The sequence below is a fragment of the Lolium perenne genome, chromosome 7, assembly GCF_019359855.2.
Source record: "Lolium perenne isolate Kyuss_39 chromosome 7, Kyuss_2.0, whole genome shotgun sequence".
NCBI lineage: Eukaryota > Viridiplantae > Streptophyta > Magnoliopsida > Poales > Poaceae > Lolium > Lolium perenne.
Window position 1 is genome coordinate 130,445,840 of NC_067250.2, and position 15,168 is coordinate 130,461,007.

General features: G+C 41.9%; 1 protein-coding gene across 1 annotated transcript; it reads left to right on the top strand.

Moving 5' to 3' along the window:
- The first annotated feature begins 11,797 nt into the window (after nt 1-11,797).
- Nucleotides 11,798-13,539, top strand: LOC127318493 (uncharacterized). The gene is made up of 2 exons (XM_051348967.1): nt 11,798-12,093; nt 13,226-13,539. The coding sequence occupies exons 1-2, from the start codon at nt 11,874-11,876 to the stop codon at nt 13,300-13,302; spliced, it is 297 nt and encodes a 98-aa protein (XP_051204927.1). The 5' UTR covers nt 11,798-11,873; the 3' UTR covers nt 13,303-13,539.
- The last annotated feature ends 1,629 nt before the right edge of the window (nt 13,540-15,168 follow it).

Genomic DNA, 15,168 nt, shown 5'->3' on the forward strand with positions numbered 1-15,168 from the left:
GGGGCCTGGGCCTGGAGCAACCACCACCGTTCTACGTTCTACGTTCCCCACAGGCCACGGGGTATACGATCGAGTGCAACCTCTCCGGGTCACCGGGTGTAGACACGTACGCCAAGAACGGAAACACTTATTCCTACTCGGCCACTCGACGATCGATCGACTACATTTTGCGTGCATGGCCACAGAAATCTGACGTTGCCACATGGCCAGAGTTTTGTGTAGTAACAAAATTCAGATTGTCTGTCTTTTGGTCTTGCACTCTGTACCAAGAGAAGAGAGTACACAAGCGTACAGGTAGCTGCTCCATTAATCTGCAGCTAATAACCTCTCCGGAAGCATGTCATGTGTGGTCCTGTTCTCCCTGCGGGTGGACCTTGGGAAGTGCGGCGAAGACGACTTCACACTGGAGAGGCTGCCGCTCATGTCCTCCGCTTCTTGGATCCACCAAACGTTGTCTGATTAGTTTAGCCAGTTAAGCTAGTTTATAGGCTTAGCAAAGCCTATCTTTGGAATGCGCAGTTGGTCTGTACTACCAGACCTTCCAACCAGTTAACAGCGTGGTACTAACAGTGGAGAATTGCTTTGCTGACACATGCTTCTTTTACTGGTAATCACAACGTGCTGCTACCGTTTTGCCAACTCGCACCTCCTGTGTGAATTCTTCAGAAATCTCCAGATCTCACACCTCAGGATAGATAACAAGGGCATCCAAACCACGGCTCCAGCTTCCAAGTTCCAAGTGCGATGCCAAGTTAGCTGTCGGAGAAAGGAACAAAGCCATGTCAAGCAGCTGTCACCTAGCAGTGTGTTGGCGCCTAGAAAACTACTATACCAAAGTTATTCATATGCAACAAAACTTTTTCAGAGAAACATGGTAGGGATCCAACTCGGCCTGCATCGGATCGGACACACACCAGCAAATGAACAGAACGATTTAGGGATCAGATGCGCCGGTATTTTCTGCATCTCTTGGTTTCGAGGGAGAGGACATGCAAGAGATCCAGTGCTCCAACGACCAACTGCTAACCACCTTATCTATCTGTACGATCACTTATGACTGTCGGATCGCGCCTGCTCAGTGCTCGGCGTCGTGGAACGCAGCTTGGCCAGACCGGTGACCGCCGCTCTCCTGGCATGCATGGTCCCGTCTCCCTTTCGAGAATGGATGCGCAGCGTTGGGATCGAGTGGTTGCCATTTGCCAAACGCTGCTAACACATGGCGGTCCGGATCTACCTGCATCAATTCCACCCAGTTTTACAGATAGCTGAAGCCCTGACCAGCCACCGGTGCTCTCGGTTCAGTCGGTTGGTAACACGGGATCGAGCTTCACAGAAAACACACAGGACAGACGAGCATGGCGGGGGCGTAGACTGTAGGAAGAGAGATAGCACCCGAGCAATGGTCACAATTCACACAACTCACAAGTAGGTGAATCGTTGGGTTTTTTCTTCAGGATTTGCTAATTCTCAGCTAGATGAGAAGTAACTTTGTGCTCCGTTAAGTTCTACACCATTTAATTTGCATCGTGATGCGTGCTAGCCATAACTCAGTGGCAAGTAATTAGGGTCTGAATTTGTATTATTTCTGTTTCTCTCATTTTTATTTTTCTGTTCATCAAATACATAAATGTGTATGAATACAAAAACACTATTTGACAACCAGGGTGTAGAAACGTTATTTTGCACCCAACAAAATTTTACGTTGTTAAATCCATAAATTTATGTTTTGTATACACTCATATCTACGTTCATATTGACCAACACCAAAAACCAAATATGAATATATTTTTAGCAAGTTTTGCATTGGTTTTTTAGCCATCCAAGTGGCTTTGACCTTGTATCAACCAGCTGCTGGCAATATATATATCATAAGGATATAATTCACATACAGGCGGGAGCGGTTGCTTAATTTATTATGATTGCTATGGCTAGTACATAGAAATGATAGGATTTTAATGCTAAAACTTCTTCTCCAATGCATGTTATTTTCGAGCGTGCTCACATTTTCCGATCGTGGTCTAGTTTGCAGAAACCGAAGCACCACACCCTATTTACGGAGGTTTTCCCGCATCGGTGGCGTCTTGGTTTGCATATAGGCCAACACCTTCACCATAGGTGTTTTCCTTTCACACATTTGACATTTGACATGTATTGTGCCCATTGGCGGACGCAGCGGGGGGGCCGGGGGGGCCGTGGCCCACCCAGAATTCTGCCAGCCCAATTAATTACGTGATGGAAAAAAGCCCAATTTGAGCCGAGCCTCGAGCTGTCGTCCTGTCGTCCTGTGGAGCGCACTGGTCGTCGAGGGCACTGGCGAGGAGAGGACCAGACCCGCCGCCACGCGAATTCGCGATTCCCCAATCCCCAATCCCCACGCCCAGACCGCCGCCGCCCGCCGCTCAGGCCCCGGCGCCGCCGCTGCCCGCCGGCGCCGCCGCTGCGGCGCTGCCCATCCCGGCGCTCGCCCGCCCAGCCCCGCCGCAGTCCGCAGAGATCGCCGGGCGCCGGCCGTCGGTCGCCGGCCGCTCGACGTTCCCGCCCGCCCCTGATCTTCCCAAGTCCCAACTGGGCCGGTGAGCTACTGAGCTGTGTACAATTTATGATTTGCAGCTATTTGCTAATTTGCCAATTTCTCTGTTTGTAACTCTGTATGAACGTATTATGTATGTCCCTGTGTGCATTACTGCCTGTGTGGCTGTGTATGTCTGTTCTCTGTTACTTTGCTTTGTGTGTTTCTTGTTCAAAGAGAGAGCCAATGGAGGTCCCGGAGGAGATGCCTTTGTTAAAGATGGTTTTAGAAATTGGAAAAAACCCGAATCATTTAAGAAGCATGTGGGTGGTGTCACTAGCATTCACAACCAAGCTCAAGAGAAGTACAACACTCATGGCATTGAAGTTCCTTCCTCGGAATCTAATTATGTGGCTCATGGAAGATCACAACGGTATTATGAAAAGCAAACAAATGATGATCGTTATAGAAGAGAAGTGTATCTTGGTGTTGTTGATCAAGTTATTCAAGAGCTTGATAATCGGTTTGATGAGGTTAACATGGAGTTGCTTATTTGTATGGCGGCTTTGAATCCCGTGAATTCATTTGCTTCTTATGATGCACAAAAGGTAATGAGACTTGCTCAATTCTACCCCAATGACATATCAAGCATGGATTTGTTAAGACTTGAACCCCAACTTGAGATCTTTATTGATGACATGAGAAAAGATGATAGATTCAAATGTGTCAATCATCTTGGTGAGCTCTCTATTAAGCTTGTTGAAACAAAAAAGCATGTTGTTTATGATTTAGTTTACATGCTTCTCAAATTGATATTGCTTCTACCGGTGGCGACGGCGAATGTTGAAAGAGTATTTTCCGCAACGAGTCTAGTGAAAAACAAGTTGAGAAATAGTATGGGTGATAACCTCTTAAACCATTGCTTAGTGACATTAATCGAGCGAGGGGTGTTCATTCATGTAAGTGATGATACCATTGTTGAAACTTTCATGGCAATGCGAAACCGTAGATTGAAGAAATGATGTAAGTTTCTAATTATCCTATATTCTACATGTAAGACCCTTGTAATGTTTTGAACTATTTGTATTGTAATCGTGCACATTTGATATATGTGTTGAACTCCAATGCAATGAATTTGTCTTGTATATTGTTCATTAGTTCATTATGTAAAGGTTTTTCACATTTTGGGGGGTGCGCAAAAAATTTTTTTGAGGTATGCCCCCCCTCCAATTCTTTCCTGCGTCCGCCACTGATTGTGCCTATGGATCTCCTTCATATCGGTCTTACGTATTTCTTCTTTCTTCTTAGCGGTTGTGTGCACCTGAGATGTGCAGAGGTCCGGAGATGTGCAGAGGTCAACTGTGGATTCTCTACTTGTATCACCTTGATGTTAACTTTTTAAGTCTAATAAAAACATATGTTAAAAATGTTGATGTGTGTGAATATTAATATCTTTTTTTTTTCAATTGGAGATGCCCCGGCCTCTTCATCGATTAAATTATACGACCTTTTACTAAATTTTTGAGAGGTTCAACGTTTCCAACTTATGGATCACAAAGGGTTGTAACATGAATCAACCATTTAAAAACGACAAAGGGGTAGTTATGCGTCTACTCATCTGGCAATGATCCTAGAAACATGTTGCCCGCCGCACCGGTTCAACAAATCCAGTCCTACTGTTTTCAAATAGTTGCACCCAGTAACTATGTCCTAGCGCAGCTCCTCCGGTTGGATACATGACCACATACGGATAACCTGCAAAAAAGAGGAGAACTTGTATGATAGCATTGCGTGTGTTCCATATGGCCCAAAGTAGAGCACGAGTTCAACAAGATTTGGGATTTATATTTTTTATTAACCCCATGCAACCAGTTTTCGAACAAATTCTTGTTAGTCTAGGGTATTATATTAAATGTCACAACACGCCAAAGAGCTTTAGCCAATAGGCAATCAAAAAATAAATGTTGAATTATTTCATCCTGATCATAGAAAAAATATTTCATATTACCCCATTACAAATTTTCTTCACCAGATTATCTTTCGTTAGGATCATTATTCGAAGAAGAATCACGTGAAAATCCTTATTTTTAGTGGTACCTTCATTTTCCAAATATAATTCCTTAGATAAGAAGTATGGCCCTTCATATTAAAGAATATTAATATATTTAGAACACATTCTATTGTTTATTAAACGAACTTACATAAATTTACATTTTACTAATTTATAAAAATGTAAAAGAAAAAAACTTCAGTGGCTCGCCCGACTGAGAAAAGCGGTGACTAGAGGATCCCTGCTGCTTAGACAAGTTGAAAAATGGAATAGCCCAGCCCGGTTAAACAAACAAATTTGCTTGAAAAATCTTAAATAGCCCAGTCTGTACAGTGTTTGGACTCTCGAGTCACAAATGGGCCAAAAGGCCAAATAGAACATACATTACACCATCTCCCCTTCCCTCAGAAAAAAGATTACACCATCTCCCACCTTTTCGTTTTTCTATCGGTACCGCCACTGTCGCCGCCGACGAAGGCAGAAGCTAGAAGTCACAGTGTGCCACCACCGCAGTACTGTACTTAGGGCGCGTTATATTGCCTCTTGAACGAGTGCTTATTCTTAGATTGCAGTCATTACATCATCGTGTTCGGAATTTCGGACTAATGGGTTCAGCAGCTTGATAAGCTTTCTTCTTAAATCTTTTTTGAAAGCTTTCTTATTAACTACTTCACCTCTCACCGCAGGGTACTGGGGGTGCCACCGCTTTGTGCATTCTCCAATGCCTCGTATCTTCCGTCTACTGGATATGCCTATGCACTCCTAATCTATGAGTAGAAGTTCATAGAAACTTAGTTCTGTTTCGTCAGAAGAGCACTGCACTCTCTGCTAAGGACGGAATGAATTTCTTGTTGTTTGATCAGGGAACTGAATATGATACTATTTGGATAACTTAATCTGGACGCACATTACATTATACTCATTGCCCATCATTGATGGAGCTGTTTGTGAAGGCCGACAAGTCGGCGAGTCAATCAGTACTCAACTGCAAGATAGAGGTTTTAGTTTCCACAGATTAGGCATGTGTCTAGCCAGTATAACAGTGTCTTTATATGGTAGTAGGATGTTGAGCTGTCCACTTGACTAGCTCCCCTGTGCAAGGGGTCCAATTACACATATGTATATACTCGATCCGTTCCGGTTTATAGGTCATACATATATCACGAGGTCATTAATTTGATATGGTTTAACAAAATATATCATTGCGATAGTTCAAAATAGATCATCCTGTGCAACCAACTTGCAAACATATTTGATATACTAGTTGGTGAAATAAAGTAAATTAATATGCGCGGTTTTCAACAAAAAAGGAAAAGGACGTGACATAAAAAGGTGTTGAATCTTTTCATTCCATACACGCCAATAACATTCTTACAAACATTTATATTCCACTTGGCCAAGTTACCCTTAGATATATTACTCCTATGGAAAGATATCAATTGAATATTATAAATTTTAATAAAACTTAATCTTCTAGACAAATTTTATATAAAAGACAATGTTTTAATTTACCATATCGGTGTGCATGGACAAACGCTAAACGAGATGTAGCCACTATCACTAGGTAACTTATGCTGAAAACTATAATATTTAGTGGAGCTGCATTTAAAACATCAACCACGAGACCTATTTCCGGTGCAAATGTTGCGTGTTCGAGCTGTATGATTTTCTCAGTTTATCGTATTGAGAGGTTGCACCTCTAAATTCATAGAAAATCATCTCCACTTGTTTCCATGTTTTCACCTTGTGTGAAGGTATCTCTTGTTGTCCTCTTTCCAGCAAAGTTGGTTTCACCCCATTCCGAGTTTTCAATCTTGAGATATTGTGATTCTCGTATTTGTCATAAGCGCAGTTTTTATTAAAAAGGAGAAAGGGAAAACCCAGCTAGGCCGCGGTACTACCGGCCCAGTACCGGCAGGGCATCTGTAAGCTCGAGAGCCTAAGCCGGTACCAAGCTGGTACCGGGCCCGATAATACCGCTGGCCCAACTCTTCTTCCTCGCGCCGGCCCAGCTCCCGCTCCCAGCCCGCGCAACACCACGCCTCCCTCTTGGCTCCCTCAGCTGGGCCGCAGCCTGCCGCATCAGGCCAACCCGCGCGCGAGCCCGAGCCAGGTCGCCGCTGCAGGCCGGCCCAGATCGCGGCTGCTTCTCGCTTCCTTCCCGTGCTCGCGCAGCTGCAGCGGCGAAACCTATTCACCGCTTATTGCGGGACGTATCTGGAACGCCGCACAGGCGCCGTCGTTCTTAGCCTGGCCCATTTACTCCTCCGCCTCGTTTTCATCCCAGCGTAGAATCCAATTTTTGTGTTTTCGGGCTTTTTTTTTGGTTTTCTGCTGGTTTGCGGTACCTGATATTTTCTCGTTTGCTTTCCGCTTTTTCAATTTTTTCTGGGTTTTTTATTTTTCCCAATTAGTTTTTTGAACTTTTTTAAAAATTTGAATATTTTTAAATTTTGAATGTTTTCAAGTTTTGAACATTTTTTCATTTTGTAACATTTTTTGAATTTTAAACATTTTTTTGAATTTTGAACATTTTTCGATTTTGAACATTTTTTAATTTAAACTTTTTTCAGTTTTGAACATTTTTATTTTTGAACATTTTTAAATTCTGAACTATTTGTTAATACTCTCCCCATTTTCCAAATTAGACCATATCTAAATTTAAACTTTTTTCGGAATCTGAACAATTTTCAAATTCCAAAGTTTTAATTTTTTTTGGAAAAATCGAAAACAGGCAAGGAAGCCAGGTACGACTGATAGTCTGAAACAGAGAACAACCAAAATCTCATGTCACGGACGAAATATGGGCCTAGCCCATTTGAAAATTCCTTACTCGGCCCGAAGCGTTTTTCCGCTTAAAGCGATGCATAGGCGTCCCGCTGCAGTTGTTTCGCTCGACCGTGCTGCTGGGAGCTCCTCGACACCGACCTGGTTGGCGCTTGGAGGATGCCTCACACCCCCGCGCGTCCCAGGTAGCTATCTGGGCCGCGTCCCAACATCAGGTAATGTGTTTTTTCCTTTTTTGTTTTTTTTTGTTGTTTCTTTTCTTTTTAAAAAAATATGTTTTTCTTTTCTGTTTATATTTTCATTTAAAATCTGAACATTTATTTAAATTTAAAAACTTTTCGAATTAAAAAGAAATCACTTTATAAAAAATCTGAACATTTTTCAGATTTGAATATTTTTAAATTTGAACCAAAAATGTATTTTTTTTCTATGAACAATTTCCGAATTTAAACATTTCTAAATTTGAACAAATTTTATATTTGAACAATTTTCTAATCTGAACGATTTTCATATTAGAACAATTTTAGAATTTGAACGGTTTTCGAATTTGAATGTTTTTCAGATTTGAACGGTTTTCAAATTTGAACATTTTTGAATTTAAACATTTTCTCAATTTAAATAATTTTTAAATATTAATTTTCGAATCTGAAAAAATATAAACAAAACCGAAAACAGAAAAAAAGAAAAAGAAAACAGAAAAAACCAGAAAAGAAAAAGAAAAAGGATAAACAGACAAATGGGCCTGGCCCATACCCGACCAGGGGGTGGTCGGTGGCCGGTAGCCACCGACCTGGTCGGTGCATAGGTTTCCCCGTGCTGCTCGCTCGCTCCCGCGTCTTGCGCTGCCTGCTTGCTCCTGCTGCGGGCCGGCCCATCTGGCCCCCATCTCAGTCGAAGCCGGTGCCTCTCTCCCAGTTCCTCTGTTTCCTGTTATGTTTTGCACAATTTTAACATAGGCGGAACTACCGACCCAACATGCGGTAGTACCGGCCCAAAACATATTTCCTGCATATTTTCATGTGCTGTTTTGTATGCAAGAGGTAGTTACCGGTTGGGCGCGAATCTACCCCCCACGGACACATTTTCTGGGCCCCTATTATATGTTTCTCTCACCTCCGTTATCACTAGCTCTTCCCATATATTCTCTCCTCCATTGTTGATCTAGAAGAGCTTGATCCTCCTCTTGATCCCTCCACTATTTCTCGCATCTTTTCAGGAGAAAGGCGATAGGAGATCTAGATCTAGTGCTCCACCAAGTGAATCTCTCTCCTTGTTTGAAGATCTTGCTAGATCTAGATCTTGGAGTAATTTAGTGTTCCTCCTATTTTGTTCTTCCTCCCTTATTCCTCCAATAGCTTTTGTAGCTTTTTTGAAATTTGGAAGATAAGAACTTGTGCATCTTAGTAGTGTTCGTAGCCATTGCATTAGGTGCATCGGTTTGGGTTCTCTATGAGTTTTCGGTCTCGTGTGAGTTCATGTGTGTTCCCAACCCTAGAGGGTTTTTTGACCTTAGTGGTGTTGTTTCCTTCGTGGCCTTGTCGCCTTTGTGGCGTAGTAGCCTTTGTGGCCTTGTCGCCTTTATGGCGTGGTAGCTTTTGTGGCGTTGTTGCCCTTGTGGGGCGTTGGAGCTTTTGTGGCCTTGTAGCCGTGTGTGGCGTGTTGTAGCCTTTGTGGCCTTGTACTTGAGAGCATCCGGTGTTGTGGAGTTTGCCTCAAGCTTGATACTTGGGTGTTTTTCCCAAGATTGTACGGGTTCGTTGACCACCATCAAGGGTCCCTTAGTGGATCGAGGATTTCCCTTTGGTGGGTAAGGCTCGAGGAGAACACGGTGGCCCTAGTGGCATATTGGAGTGCTTTGTGCCTCCACACCAGCTCCAACATAGAGTAGCACCCGCAAGAGTGTGAACTTTGGGATACATCGTCGTCTCATTGTGCACCGGTTACTTCTCAATCCGAGCTCCTTTACCTATGCGCTTTACATTGTGATAGCCTTCGTGCTTGATGTTCTATATCTAGTTTGCTACCACCTTGTTTCTTATCTTGCTTAGCATATGTTGTTGGTGCACATAGGGAAACCCTAGTTTGTAGGCTTTGTGCTTAACAAGTAAAACATAGTTATTCCACCTTGTTAAGCCATCAAGAAAAAGTTTTATAGCTCGCATATTCACACCTCTCTTTTAGGCGACATCCTTGTACATTCACCGGGGCGAAGAGAGTAGATAAGGTATGCTAAAAACTATCATTTAGTGGATTTGTATTTAACAGATCAACCACAGAACCTATTTCCAGTGCAAATGTTTTGAAGTGTTGGATTATTTTACTAAGTGGGTTATCTCCAAGCCAAGATTCTTCTCAAAATATAATGTTAGTACCTCATGTACCTACGATGAACAAGGCACGACTATAGTAATCCTCGCCAACTCTTATTAGAACTTCTAAGACGGGAGAATTAGTCGATTCCATTGTCACCGATGGCAAGTGTTTTGGAGTGGAGATTCTTATTTCGCACTAACTCCTACCATATACCCCTCCTCATTTAATAATTTAAACAATAATTTGTTGAGTAAGCATTTTTCTATATTGGGAGGTTATTCAAGCCATTCCCTCTTTGGTCCTTGGGTACCGAGATGATATTCAAATTAGTTGACATGTTATCTCATTTACTTGCTACAAGAATATAGATCTACAATAATCAAATCTCTTATGTACACCTTAGGTGCCTCAAAGAACGACATCATAAACTAAACATCAATAATAGTAGTAGCGAGCATAACATTTACAAGGATAGGTCTCCCTCTCTCCTCAAGACAACATCTTGCCCTTCCAACTGCTTGTCTTCTTCTCGAATATATACTCATTGATTTCCCCTCCTTATTAAGGTGCTTTCGATGGTCAATTGGTATTGGAAGGCAACCAAATAATTGCCTATACCGTCCTTTAACCTCTTTGGACTACCGAATAAGAATATTTCAAGCTTACGGGAATCAACTCTTGGACAAAGAATTGTTCAAGATTTTTTTTTGTTTTTCCGAGAATACACCATGGAGAGGCGTATCGATCACATAGAATGAAAAATGATTAATTTCATGTTCACCGCTTTTTTTATTTAATTTTATAGTTCAGGAAAATGACAGTTTCATTTGTGTATTGCATAGTGGATATCCCACCATGTATCAAGTGTGGGATTAGACCGCCCACTCGACCATCGTTCTTTGTCGTAGCAGTAAGAAATGTCAATGAACCTAGGTGGCTCTGTTGTACATCCATTTCCCTACTCAAGTGCGCTAAGCTCACTTCCGACATGAAAGCTGTTTTAGATTTGTCCAAATTTAGACAATGATTTAGAAAATGATTTACATTAAAATCTCAATGGCCTAAAAATATGTACTCCCTCCGTTTTGTGAAATTTGTTCCAGATTTAACCAACTTTAGATAAATCTAGCATCCATATCATCTAGATTTAGAGAAATTTATAATAATTTCACGAATATGGAGTAATAAAAATCAATCTGTAGCAACACATGTGCACATTTCCCATATAATGATATAATATACGATAGTTTCAAGTTCACTCATAGAAATAACACACTTGACCACTTTACTAGTATTTTTGTTAAATAATTGGCATATCGGAATATAACTACTAAAATAGGTTAACATAATTTTATTGGATACATACATATCCATTTTCATATTCGTATATGATTCAAAATCCAGTGCCACATTACTTTTTCGTATTTCAGAAAACGGTCTAGATATTTACCATATCCACTTTCATGTTCATGCGAATATACCATAACTATTTTTAATTCATTGAATACGAATATCGGATATTTCGGATTATGCGCTACCAGTTCGAAATCAACATGTGGTTGGATTGTTAGGAGGGCAGTGGCACCCCCCATCAATTAGAGTTTTAATCTCAGATTTAACACTTCGGTATCTGATTGAAAAAAGCAAAATATTCTTCAGTGGGAGGCAACATTTCCGTCGACAACGAGACGTCTGTGGTAACTTCATCAATCTTAAGATCCGCTGGATCAATTTCTTGAACCTAGTCTCTCGAAGGTGCTCATAACCGTAGGATGTGTGGGTTCATTGAATTTTATATGTAACGTATGTGTGAGCTTATGTGTTTGTACTGCATTTCGTAAAAAAAAAGTGTATATCTCAGCTGACTGAGATTTTCTCAAAACAAATCTATAAAAAAGCCCTCAGCCTACAGTTACCTAAAAAAGTGGTCGGTCCAACAGGACTCGTCCCAAGAAAAATGCAACGTGACATTTTGGCTCCAGATTTCGTCCGCCAGATCACCATCCCAAAGGCAGCCTCCCGCTACACGCGTCGCGTCGAGGACGCGCGGAATTCTCCAGAGCGCGCCACGCGAACCCTTCTTCACGACTTCACCCCACCTACTCTTCCACCATCGCCTTCCCCTGGCCTCCCACCGATCCAAACAACCGAAAAAAAACCACTCTTGACGAAGGAGCCCCAGAACCCAACCCCTACCGGAACCGAGCGATATCCATGGAGAAGAAGGATCTGCTAGGCGTCCGGACGAAGCCGGTGGCGTCAAAGCGGCGGCGCAAGGTGGCACCTGGTGGCAGTGGCGGCGGTCGCAGGCTTGCTAAGGCGATCGCCGACTACCTCGCCTCTGACTCCTACATGTACGCCCCGCTGGTTTCCGACCCTCAGCAGCCGCCGCCGACTCCACCGCCCGCGGCAGCGCATGCCGCAGCTTCTCCTGGTGAGTTGTCCATTCTTCATTTCTAATCGTTGCTGCACCACCCTGAAACACAAAATTTATCTCGCTACGGCGCTAGCCAGTGCAAGTTTAGGGGCGCCTGTTGTTGATTTCTTTTCAACATGAATGCTACTGTGGCCCTGATTTACTTACTCCGTAGAAAACTCAAGTCTGGGTACAGTTCGGCGCTTCATTAATTCCAGTATTGACCTGGTGGATTTTCCATCTGCTGCCTACCTGCATCCAGTGAACCGCTTGAGCAACCGAAGACCACTCTTAGCTAGCAGCATACTACTACCTATGTCCATAAAAAGTTGTCAGAAGTTCGTCTAAATTCATTCTAAATTCAAACGTAGCTAGACACTGTTTAGTATATAGGTACATCCGAATTTAGACGAACCTCCTGACATCTTTTCATAGACGGAGGTACTTACTGAAATAGAGACAGTAGAGAGAAAAATATAAACGTAACACTTTAATTTAGACAAGAGGTCAGAATAATGTAGACATGTAACTTTATTGTCCACGAGAATTCAGATGTTCTTCTTAGATGGAAGGCAACGGGTTTCAAATTAGTAAAGCCACAACCGGCAGAATTCAGATGGTTTTCGTTTCATAAGTTAACAGGGTCAGCAGTCAAACTTCACATGCCAAACTTCACATGCTCTGGTAATATAATGGACGGATTTCATTCCGATGTTTATACTACAGAGATGGTTCAACTAATTTAGGCTAGCAAAGCAAACCAGTCGATTAGTTGTAATTAATCTTCCAAAATTCCCTTTTCCACTCAGTCTGTTCTGCCTTTCCTCTTAAGGAAAGCATAACTGTTAACAGCAGCATATATATTGCAAATTATCACAATTGTGTGCAGTCCACTGTGCAGTCCTAAATCATTAAGTTATTTTTTTTCGATAAAGGATGCTTTATTACTTATAAAAGCAATTACATCCAGCCTCTGCATAACCAGGATGCACACAGCCGTTTTAAGTGTCTCAAGTCACAAGATGAACAACTAATTAAGTTATTCAGACATGTAGCTTACATTTGGATGGAAAGACAAGCTGATCTACCGCTTAACTTTGAGCAATCTTAGTCATGTAAGATGTTTAACTGATAATATATTGCCGTGCAGCTTCTGCAGAGAAAGAAGTACTATCTCTGGTTCAAAAATATCGAGGCTCTTGGCGAGCTACATTTTCTGCCTCCTAGAAGCATATTTGTGGAGATGTTGTTGATGGAGCTCTAGTTTTTTACCATAAGCATTAAGATTTAGCAATGTTGTTTATTGTCCGCTCTGTTAGTGCATATATGCTGTCTCTAACAATTACCTTTGTCCCGGGGCTGCTGTCTCCGAGAAAGGCTAACAAGTTAATCTGGGAAGCATATGTAATTATCTGTACCCTATGTTGTATCTTCACTAATGCATCCAGACCTTTCAGTTTGTCATGTATGGTCTGCTCGGTCTGCTACTTTGCTTTATTTCTGACTGATTATACTATTTTTACGAATTGTGATGCAGCTTTTTTACCTCCAGTTGTTGTACTTGCCTACCTATCTTTGCTGCATGAAAAGTGCCACTGCATTCCTGACTTTTTATTTGCGGGAAGCATTCCTGGCTCTAGTATATAGCAACAACTGAAACCTATCATGGTGCATGGACAATGCTGGTCAGAGTTCATCCGGAACGATTGATGTGTGGCAACGATATGACCGTGGTTTGTGTTGGGTTGTCCCTTGGTGTTGTCCGTCGCGGGGCAGTATGTCAGCAATGATGCCACACATGTGGTTGTTCCGGTGCATCGATCTCCAGCTTCCTTGTGGAGCTCGTTGGTGCAAGGTTTGCAACTTTCTCCACTGAAGCTTATAGACGAAGTCAGAGGAGCTGCATTTTGCTTTCGCTCGCTTTTTTTAGTTATTATCTTGGCAATTATGTTTTTGTAATTAATGAGACAAGGCAAAACTCTGCCTCGTTTAACTCTGCAAACTTGGTTAAATTTTACATTGAAAACACTTATAGATCTTTGTAGAAACGGAGGGAGTACATATGTCATGGCGCTGGTTGAAGATGCTTCTTCATTTGATGTATTGTTGTATGTTATGCAGCTTTGAAGATGCTTCTTCATTTGATGTATTTGTATGTTATGCAGCTAGCTCTCTTCCGTACGCGACTGCTGCCTGAAATTCTGAATGACTACAAATCTGGGACTCTCTGAATGAATCATATATTCTAGAGAATTGAAATTTAGAGTTCTGAATAAAATCAATGTATGCATGATATGACAAAAATGATATGTATGAGTTGTCAACTGGAAAAGTAGGGAATAGTTGTCTTCCATCTCAACATTGAACTGTTGTTCAAAGAGGACTAAACATTCAACATGTTTGCCGGCCGGCTTCTTCTATGAGTCTCTACTGTACAGTCAATCAACTACGACATGTTCAGTTTCCATTTGTTTACAGTTTCCTAGAGCATTATTGTGATGTTCATCATGTAGTCCTGTTACACTGGAATTTGAATTCTTGTATTGGCAAAACAATCATGCCTCTTGGGGACTTGGGAACTTGTACTATTTTTTTTTATAAAAGGCGCTTTATTACTTAAAAGATTTAATCATTACATTCAGCAACACTCCGTGCACATAAAATCTACAAAAGTACGATATAAAAACAAGATGATGCTGCATGAACTCCTAGGATGGTGAAGAACTAGTACAACATATGAACAAAATGCATGTTCCTATTGGTAGATTGAAAATCTGGCAAATGGCTAGCGTGCTATGCTCGCGGCAAACGAGTCTAGGAGAAACATGATGTCGCTAAGCCACTACTTGCTCGGTTCCATCGCTATATGCTAGCGTGTTTCCAGTAATATAATGCTCTCGCTGATGAACTTCCGGCGCCTTATCTAGAGCAGTTGGTGGCGCTAGATTAGAAGAAAACGACGTGGAACTCTACCTTGCTGGGCCATTTCTATCATTGCTCGATCGCGGAGTCGTTCGGATATGTGTAATCTTTGTTCTCGTCTCTGATAAGGTTAAGCCTCACTGGATCATGGCATACGAGTCAGTGTGAGCA